Genomic DNA, 10966 nt, shown 5'->3' on the forward strand with positions numbered 1-10966 from the left:
AATATATAAAGAATATATTCTTTTTCAAAAATCTGTAAATTACACTAAGACTTGATGTGACTTTCTTCGATAAGTAAGGAATGTATTTCATACCATAATGATACGACTGTTATTTCATTGACGAATGAAATAGCGTTATATCTGATAGGATGCTGTCGAACGTTCTGTGCCCTTGACATAGAAAGGGTCACCTTGAGAATTACTGAAATAGGTCGTGGTGTGTGAGTCTAACTTCCAGTTTCCTTTGCGGCAAAACTGAAATAATGCATCCAAGCGTAAAATCTTTTTGAGAGAGCGTCTGAAGTGTCTACTCAGAAATACATAGATCCAGAAGTTGATATGATTGACGGCGTACACCAAGACATTCAGCACGGTGGAGATCATCAAGTCCGCCTCATACGACAGCACCGACATCCTCATCGCCTTAAACAGGAAGTAACAGCCATTCGGAATCTCCGCCAACAGGAAGCACAGTACGATGATAATGACCATGTACGAGGTCCTCCGCATGGACCGGTTGTCCTTCCTCTCCCTCTCTCTGTTATCACAGGCCCTGATCCGTGCCATCTGGTTTTTGGTGGCGTGGAGGCGTTGTACAAGGAGAATCGTTGTGACCGACAGCACGGCACACGGTACCAGCTGTCCGAACACTGACCGCAGGATGCTGTAAATCTGCACCACCTCAGAGAAATGCGGGTTCTCTTTGCACACACACAACGACTTTCCATCAATCTCCACAGATTCATAGGTTGAGGTGAAGAACGTTATGGAGTACATAAGAAGAGTTACGATATTAATTACGATCACCCACAGCACGGATTTTTTAATGGTACAGATTCGCCTGCCCGCTATGGGAAAGGCCACCACCACGTACCTTTGTATTCCAAGCGCCATTGTGATCCAAACGGACACCTGATGGAAGAGGGCGGCTAGGATACTCCCGTAGTCATAGAACAGACACATTGGATAGGGCAGGGGCTGCCCGAGGTCGGCTATCCCATAGGCGTAGATGTACGGAGGGGAGATTATATTTCCCGCCAAAATGTCCCCCACCGCCAACCCGATTAGGAGTACGGAGGTTGGGGATAGTAAGTGTTTCTTGGTGAATACCACAATTACCAAGATGTTGGTAAAAAGTGTCAGCAGAGCGATGGCAGGACATAGCACGGCGTAGATTTCAAACGGAGACGGGTAGTCAAATGGGTTGCATAGCATAACACTTTCATTGCTAAGATTCCTTCCTTGTATTAAAGTGAGCGTCGAATTGACGGAATCCATCCTTTAAGTTATATACTCACACGTTACTTAAATACATAAGATGTTTTTATTTCGGTTCCCCGTGTTTTATATCTCCACTACCCAGCGGGAACCACTTTCACAACCCCGGCGATGATGGTAACACTTTGTCTTTAAAATCAACAACACATAAACTTTTCACTTTCCCCTCACAACCAGTACGCCACATTAAGTCAGATTAGATTCACCGCGTCAAATGTATAAACAGCAATATGATTTCTTACTTCATGACAGTTTTGGATTGCGGAAACCCTTTGGAGTGAGATCATGCCCGATGATTTCCGAAGATCTGCCATGGGTTATTAGGAGTCCTAACTAGTGAGTCTGTCACATTGATACGTTATGACGTATAGGGGTCATGGCTGTCAATCATAGGGGTCAATCCCTCTCAGAACACGAAAACCATCTCCCGTCCAATTGCTCCAACCCTTGTAACTTACACTGGTTCACGTATATCTCCTCTCCAATTAGAATCAATTTATCCGGCCGAGCTATCCATAGAACCATCTTGGGCAATTGCCGACAAAATTAATATTTCGACAGATTATCCAGAATTCATACTCTTTCTGACCACAATGTAAAGATGATCGATATAACAAATTTCGGACAGGACATTGAATGCAATGTGTTGTTCTGCTCAGAACTAATACGATGTAAACTTAATCATCACTGCTAAACTCGAAAAATTAGATTTGTTTTTTTCTTTCTAAACAGCTAACTTTTCTTAATGTGAGCACAGGTCCTGTATTACGAATAAGAAAAATGTTCCAAATTTGAATTTTTTTTTAAATATAAGTTTGAAACATGAGATCATCTCTTAGTAATAAGTAATGCCACGGACAAGTAAGTTTATTTCTAAGTGGGCGTAACTTATTTTGGAGCAAGTTGAGATTTGTTGAACCCTTTGGCCTATTCCCCACTTACTTCTGTCTTCGATCTGCCTTAACGTATAATTTCTCCCAATATAACCAACTGTGCGACTAGAATATTTAATTTATTGGTTCCAAATCCATTTATCAAAATCTTAAAATTGATTGATTACAGAAACAAAGAAACTTTGTATATGTTTAAGTTGTTCAATTTGACATTGCAGCATAAATTCGTATCTTTAGTTAGCTGTAAACTCGTTTTCCTCCAGAGCTAAACTGAGATCTATTTGTATTCACAACTGTCTTGAAGTAGTTCAGTATGCATTGGTCAGTACAGAAAGGTCATATACTGAGATTTTACAAGCTGACTGCAACGACAGGCAGTGTTGGACTCGTGAAGTTCGTTAAAAAAGTGGATTCAAACAAAGGGATTTTACAGAGTGTATAATGTAGTTTTAAAGATCTAAACAATATAATGATTTGTTTCTTGAAAAACCAGGAATTAATTGATCAAATTCGAATTACCGTTTTGATGAACAGAGTTGTTCGTATATATAAAGGCATTTGTAGTCTCTGGTTTCTAATAGCAACGATTTCCAGTAAATGCGCAAGTCAGTCAGAGGCGCTAATTCTTATAAAATAACCAATGTATATTGTTTTTAACTTCATTCGCAGTAACTGATCGCCAGAATTAATCACCGTTTACAATTAGGGATTCGGCTCTGATGATGACTATCATCTATTTGATGCTCTCTTCATAGAAGGCGCTCTCTACACCCTCATTATTTCGTGAATGCGCTGTAATTGTGGAAAGAAATGTTCGGAACATTAACAAAGCAGCTATACATTGTAGCGGCCGGCCATTTACGCAAGTTGTAATAGAAATTAGAATCTCCTGAAAATAAATCTTCAGAAATCAGATGAAAAAAGGCATATATTCCTGTAACCTATCATTGAGTTCCGTCACTTCTAGCAGAAATCCATTACGCTTCCTCTGTATATAATTAAATATTTTTATCAGACGCATCATTGCGTTCCATTAGTTGTTGAACACGAATCGTTTTGTTTATATATGTAATTCTTACTTAGTAATACATAGAAAAAATATTAAGGATCATCGCCACCCCGTGGCACACGTGACAGTGACTTTCACATTTTATGACAGTATGTCACAAGATGGCAATTTTGACCCATTATGAAACAGTTTACATCGCCAAAATTTTTTGTCTGTTTTTTTTTAGCGCTAAGGGTGTATCACTTAAATGACCCGCAGGTCCCGAGTTCGAATACTGTAGGGGCCTTTATCTCATGAATAGCGGTAAAATTCTAAAATAAAAAATGAAATTTTTTTCTGTCTTTCCATACCTTTAAGTAATTTAGAAGTTTAGGCCTGTATGTAGAACTTTTCCAAAGGTGTGGAGGACCCTTAATTTATTAAAAAAAAAATTGAAAAAGCCCACATCTAAACGTATATCAAAGTTATTGGAAATACTAGTATGCAACCCGTATAAGTTTAATGAAGTTATGATTTGTAAAATATGATTTTTTTTTTATTTGGTCTCTTAGAGGATTTTAATATTTCTACAATGGGTAAAGAAATTCAATTGACTTAAAGAAAGGTATGCTTGTTGTAAAGAGATCTTCGTGAATACAGGGCTTGAAATAACCCGAGGACTGGACCCATTCGTATCGATCTGTCATTTGCCGAGTGCGTGAAATTCCATTGAATTTTTCCCTCTCATTAATCACTAGTGATGCCTTTGCTCCCTGGCCTAGCGTGTTGCCTGGTGTTTGGTCTGTTGGACTATTATAAGACCCACTTTGTCGGACACCTTCTTGTTTTCAAGAGTTCGTGACCAGACAAATTTTCCTCAGACCCCGGCATATACAAGGGGTAATTCACAACACGACAGAATAGAGTTATGGTGGCAAAGATGGACACATATGTAATAACACTCTGGCCCAGGGAAAATGAGAAGATTGATTTCCAAACTGAGCAATCACATTTTATGTATAAGATTACCACAAAGCAGCAACCGAGTCCAAAACAATGTTTACAGCACAGCTAGAGAACCGGTCCCGACAAATTTCATCAAAACACCTCTTCTTGAATTACTGAAGAAAAATAACATTTCTGGAAATAAAGGAAAGCCGATCTCTGAAGTTTGAAAATAACATCATAGCGGCGTTGTTAGTTTTTAAATTGTCTGGTGTCTAGTCCAGAATGCGTTTGGCACTCGTTCTAACATTATAGGACATGCTTTGGCAAAGTTCATTTGGAAATGACGTGTACTTTACAATTTGTAAATAAGATAAACAAAGTCCTTCTAAATGTTATAAGCGGCCACTAATCTGGCTATTACTATTCATGTTTTGTTACATTTACTTGTATTAAAATCATTTATACGAGCATCCCTACTAAAACTCGTTAATATGAGGTATATCCTGGTATCTACATGTATGCTCTATTTTATGTTTACATGTATTTATTGTGATAGGCTTCGACCGATCACAGTTTTGTCTTTATGAGACATCCAGCAAATTTTACTAATTGCGCACGCATTGCACCTTGTGCTACTTTATTTACTATGCAAAGAAAAACTCATTTAAATCTTTTTAAATTACACGTAGATTATTAAAACGTTAATCTCATCTATTTTCCTTGGAAGTAAAATACTTATACAGTTACATACCTAATGATTCAAATCACGTTTTTCATCACATATGCGTAAGAATATTTATCGGAAGTATAATTCGCCTACTAAAAGTAAAGCTTATCCATGCTATTTCGGAAACCAACAAAACGGTGCTATACATATCTTATTGCATGTAGCGTAATGCTTTCGTAATACATTAACAGACAATGATATTACATGCCAATAATTCCTTTAAAAGGAATACTTGTTTTCTCCCTCTTTTCATCCCTCCTTTTCTTTTCCATTTAATACTTTTATACAGATTCCAACAATTTTGTAACGAATGTCGTAATGATAAAAACTATTTATTCTCCATCCGGGATAAGTCGTGCATGATGAAACTACTAAGAATAGACTGAAAATTTCCGTAATTTCGTAAACTCACAAACGTCAAGAAATTCATTTAGCTATAGCACTTGAAATTTTTCCGCTGATGAATACACTGACTGGTCATATAATCGCCGATTCAGTTGGTTGCAAAATATTTTGTTTGCTCTTTGGCGAATTGAGAGAAGCCTATTTGCCACCTTGGCAAGATACACTATTTCAAAGAATCCCCTGCATAATGTTTGTATACCGCTAATTTTTTGTGTATATTTTCTGGATTGGGTCTGGAAACAAAACGAACAAAATGACTCATTTTTGAACCGATCATATTCATAAGTTTGTTTGATCTTTGATATTGCTAAACTGGCATCCAGAGTATGAAACAATATATCTTATCAGTGAATGATGTCCAAGAACGTGTTCGAAATAGACTTTGTGGAATCATCATTACCGTAACGCGATGCTCGCATTTTTTTTACCGTTATAGCATTACCAAAGGAGAGGCGGCTATATCATTTCACATTAAATCTACGGAAAGATTGTAATTGGAATCGTTCTGGACCGGAACTTTGATCAATACACGCGCTGTGAAGGCGGCCGGAGGGCCCACTAGAGGGCGTGTTATCGGACATCTAGTCGTTCTACATCGTGTCTGACAGAGATATCAAAACCTCGCACACACAAATTATTTTGCGATCTAGATTTTCCCCGAATGGTCAATAAAGAAGAAATTAATTTTGTTTTGTATTCAACAAGACAAATAGTTCCTTTGGAAGAGGTTTCTATGACAGAAATTGAGAGTGTGAATTTTGAATTGTGTTCGAACAGTCCTAGTCTTTAATTTATATACTTGTAAAAGTCCTGAAATAATTTTAGATGCTTTTATTTAGGCTACATATTATATCTGATTACATACCAAACACACGTTTCACTTCCATTATTTCCCTTCAAAGGCCATCAAGTAAGCATATATATATATATATATATATATATATATATATATATATATATATATATATATATATATATATATATATATATATATATATATATATATATATATAAAGTCTTTATCTTTTTGTTGACCATGACCGGGGGGGGGGGGGGGGGCAAGGGACAATTTTGAAGTTTCTTTTATATAAAATATTAAAGACACATTGAATATTAAAACCAATACCCTCCATTCCACACAGGCACTTTTAAGACCTTATAAAACGATTTCAAATTTTTAGGATTTGGGGGCTTAGGCCTGGCCTCTCGATTTCCAAAATAGTGCCACGCGCCTGGTTTTGTATGCCATAGTGTCAAGCTCTTCCACTGTGTATTGCAGGGTTTTGGTACTTATAATACAATGTGTTGGATAATTACGCCAGACTTGAGTACCAAGGTGGCATTTGTGCACTCGCTTAAGATGCAATTATGTACTAATTCATATATATATACCAAATGATCGACCCATTGTCTGAAGAGTATATATAAACACTTTAGGTTTTAGTGTGTCTCGCCTGATAGGTGAGGTATTTAACTTTAAAAATTGATATCCCAATGGATAAATTATTTTCCTACAGGAAATATTGAAACCCTTTGGTATTCAGATAACTCATATGTTATAATAATTTTCTGATTATTTATCATGTTTTCTTTCTCTATATTTGTTTGTTGAATCAATTCTAAGCCGGGCTCTGCTGAAAGCAGAGTCCTGGCTGTAGGCAGGCAAATCGTCAAAGTAAAAGCTTCCACTATACTAAATAGTTACACAAAGAGCCACGTTTTGTCAAAACTGTTGATGTTTTGTTTGTTTTATTTTAATTTCGAGAGAATTGTCTATCTTTTTAGTTTTCTTATTGTGTTTTAAAAACAAGACTATGCATTTTTGACACAAACAATGCGCATGAATTTTCATGAACTACTTTGCTGCGCATTGAAGAAATGGGGATTGAATTTTATGTATAACGCTTGTTGCAAAATTCAAGGCATCAACTGTTGAATTTTTTTCTACTAGACAGACATGTTTTTGTTTATAGCCGCTTACAAAATTCGCTCTCTGAAGCTTTGCCAACATTAAAAGCATGAGAGAGAGAGAGAGAGAGAGAGAGAGAGAGAGAGAGAGAGAGAGAGAGAGAGAGAGAGAGAGAGAGAGAGAGAGAGAGAGAGGTTGGTTTTCAGTCTTTACTACACAATATGCATAAAGACACATCAAAAGAGTCCGGCTTTCAGTACTTCAGTACTTTGATTTTGTATTGTCATCAATGTAAAAATATGGCAATTATGTGCTTTCTCAGTTTAATCTGGATGCTTCATAGCAGTATGGTCCGATTTCATGTATTATTTTAGGGATGAAGAATAGTTGTTAGTTTAATGTAGAGTTTTAGCATTTTTTATGAATGTTCTTAATATTATAATCACCACAATTTGCAAGTGTTAAAAAAATAACCGAGATGTGTTTTTATCTGTCTTTACAATTAATATTAATTAAGAGCTAATTTTAATTATTTTCCTTGTTTTTTTTTAATCCTTTATTTACATTTTGACTTTTACGTCATACCCATAAGGCATAGAATTAAATAGAACTTCTCAAATCAATAATTATAATTTGTTTTCATTTTTTTCTTTTTACTTTCTTGGTGTTGATTAGGCTTATTTCTGTGTTTGGGATATGTTTACCGGTCAAAAAAGCTGGAAAGCGAAAGCCCTGATTTAGACGCTCGTAGAATCCTCGCAGAATGTTCGATAATCGCTGCATTTCCTCTGTAACTGTAGACCCTTTTAATTCCCTGCTGAATTTTATCAAGAATTGTAAAACAGCGTGTCGACAAATGTAAACACTTCAATAGTCCGAGGAAATCTAATCAAATTATTCCTGATTGGTGGCGATTATTTAGGGCTTATACCTACAGTGTGCGTTCATCAATTAAACAGCTATAAGATTAGTTTGCGAAGTTTATTATCATTAAAAACACATTATTCCTTATTTTGTAAGGTTTAATGAAGAGCCCCCTCTCCGGGGAAGAATTAATGTGCGTTGGTTGGTTGGAACTTTTGTTTTTTCATTTGGAATACACAGTACAACAGATAAAAATAACTACGCTGCGAATACGTGATAAAAAACACAGATAATTAAAACAGTGAATGGCAAAAGTTTGTAACCTTTAGAAAAGGTCTTTTGAAGTAATGCTTAATTTTCTTTTAGTGACAATATGAGTGGTTCTTCAACGTGTTTTACATGTACATTATTATACGTATTGTCATTTCTCCCTCCCCCCTCCACCCCTGTTTGTAAAACATTGGAAAATGACATAAAATTATTTCTTTACGCTGCGCAGTATTTCGAAATTCTGAATTCTTTTAAAGAATAAAAATGTCGTCCTAGAATTCTCAATATCGAGGAAGAGTTATATTTAATTCCATATGGTTGCTTCTATTAAAGTATTTCACAAAAACTGACAAAAAAAACCCCAGATAAATTCCTCTGCGCAATTCTACATCAATACTAGTGCAAATGACCGATCTAAACTTTAAAATTATTGAATTTATTATGATAGTTTGAATCCCTGGTATATTGGATATTCTTTGAGAAATTATTTTTGCATAGTGTCAATCCTTAAATTGATACTTATATTCTATCAAAAATATTGTCGGCGTCTCCGAATTTAATTCTAGCAGTCTTTCAAAACGTGGCTTTGTAATGATCTTCATTCTTCAAGCTGTGTGTTTGATAGACATAACACTAAATACTATTCATCCACAATTAATTTTGACTGACGTGAGTAATTTTTGAACAGAAAACTCTTGAAGATGATAAAACCGTGTTTGGTATCAAGACGCTGGGAAGATAAGACGTGAAAATGTCCATGTTAGGACGGATACAATACTGTGAAATGAAAATATTTAGAAAAAAAATCCAATACTTTTTTTTCTTCAGAATTCATTAAAAAAATATATATTTTATATAGCATGGTTTGGAACCCTTAATGATGTTTAATACTTGATATATGTTGATTTAAACTGGCATATGTTTATTAAACCCTCCAAATAGTGTCATTTATTTAAAACTCCAGTGCCTTTTATTTTATTGACTGGGCCTGTGCCCCGTATTTTTTCCATAGTCTAAATTATGTCTAATAGAAAACGAACCGATTTCAATCAGCAAATACGTGGAGTGATGGCCCACTATACATTAGAAATGTTATTTTATATTCCAACAATTGCACGTTTTTGATTAGTAATACAAGTCCGTAAATTCTTGGCCAACGTCTCATATATAGAGGCATTATATAACGAGACTTGTTACAACTGAAATGGTTCAAAAGTTAGAGCACCAGACCTAAGGTAACATTATAGAACTAGGGTTTTTGGGTTGAGAATTATATGCCAGCGAAACTTGAGGCACTTTGTTTGTTCACGTATGCAGAACTGAACAAAGTTAGAATTTGTGCTTTAGAGAACTTGTATGATAAAATTATGGAAAATATCAAATTTGAAATTGCATTTTACAATTTGACCATTTGCGAATACTTTTCCCCATTTTCTTATAGATTTCTTATTTTTAGAATGACATTGAAAGCACATTGTGCATGCATAAACACCAGAGCATAGTTTGGAAAATTAAATAAAAAGCGATAAAGACCTTCATTTTAGTTTGCTTCCATATTTAATTAACATATCATATCCTCCGTATCCATAGGGATATTAAATCCACGATAAACTCCAACCGAACAGTGGCTCCATTTTGACCAACAAATATTATGGTATGAAAGGTTAGAAATGGCAAGAAAAATAACTCAATTCAAACATTGATTTTCATTGTTTGTGGTCTTGTTTTCAAATCATGTATGGAAGGAAAAATAAAACACCGGTCTGATCAGGTTTTAAGTGTTAATCATTACACACGTTCACGATCTCTTGCATGTTACCACACAAAACAGAGGTCTAAAAATAGCTATATGAAGACATTTATGGTGATTTAATTTCGCTTCAACATAATCCATGCCGATTATTTGCCCCACCCCCCGTAATTATTGGGTCAGCAGCTGTAACAGTGGTCGCTGACAGCTCTATATCTCATAATTGATGGGCCAATCCTTGACTCATTTTAAACTCATGAAAATCACATCTGGCAAATATATCACTGATTTACATCATGATATGGCAGTTTATAACGCAAATAACTTAACAAAATAATTATTAGATTCAGATTGGTACCATTCATATTTTGATAAGAATTAATTGTGGGTGTGTGGTCTCATGACGATGTTTTTGATTTGGTTTAAAAATAAGGCGTTACAGCACCATTAGTGGATCCAGAATTACTTTAGGGTGGCGTTAAACGTCAGAGGCAGGCTAGGGTTTGGGCGCCGGCATGGAGTCCCAAGTAAGTCCGGGACAAACCCCTGGGGAGGGAACAATGCGAGTAGCCACTAGAAGGACTTGAGTTTTGAGATATTTCAATTGAAATAAAACCATAATAATTATTGGCCTAGATATCAATTTTCCCTTTAGCTGCTGGACGTTTTGTGTTGTGGACATTTTACGCTTTAAAACTTTTTAAGCCTTAACCTCTGATGTAGAATTGCAAATATTTAAGGAATTTTTAGCAAAGAAAATTGTATTTCTTTAAAAGTCTCCTTTATTTAAATTCACTTACTTGTACCATTGACAACATTCAACATTTGTCAGTACCAATATTGCCACACCAAGACTTGTCTTATAGGAATGAAATATAAGACAATCTAAACGAATAAGCAGATAGAAAAATCAGTTTGAAAAAGAACTATTACC

At 35.5% G+C, this 10966-nt stretch overlaps 1 protein-coding gene across 1 annotated transcript; it reads right to left on the reverse strand.

Moving 5' to 3' along the window:
* LOC128189316 (sex peptide receptor-like) lies at positions 1-1801 on the reverse strand. The gene has a single exon (XM_052860876.1). It carries the CDS (start codon positions 1276-1278, stop codon positions 136-138), a length of 1143 nt encoding a protein of 380 aa, XP_052716836.1. The 5' UTR covers positions 1279-1801; the 3' UTR covers positions 1-135.
* Between the last annotated feature and the right edge of the window lie 9165 nt (positions 1802-10966).

Source organism: Crassostrea angulata, chromosome 6 (assembly GCF_025612915.1).
Source record: "Crassostrea angulata isolate pt1a10 chromosome 6, ASM2561291v2, whole genome shotgun sequence".
NCBI lineage: Eukaryota > Metazoa > Mollusca > Bivalvia > Ostreida > Ostreidae > Magallana > Magallana angulata.

Coding starts and splice junctions, on each gene's coding strand:
- LOC128189316 (XM_052860876.1), bottom strand. CDS start 1,278: ATGGATTCCGTCAATTCGACGCTCACTTTAATACAAGGAAGGAATCTT.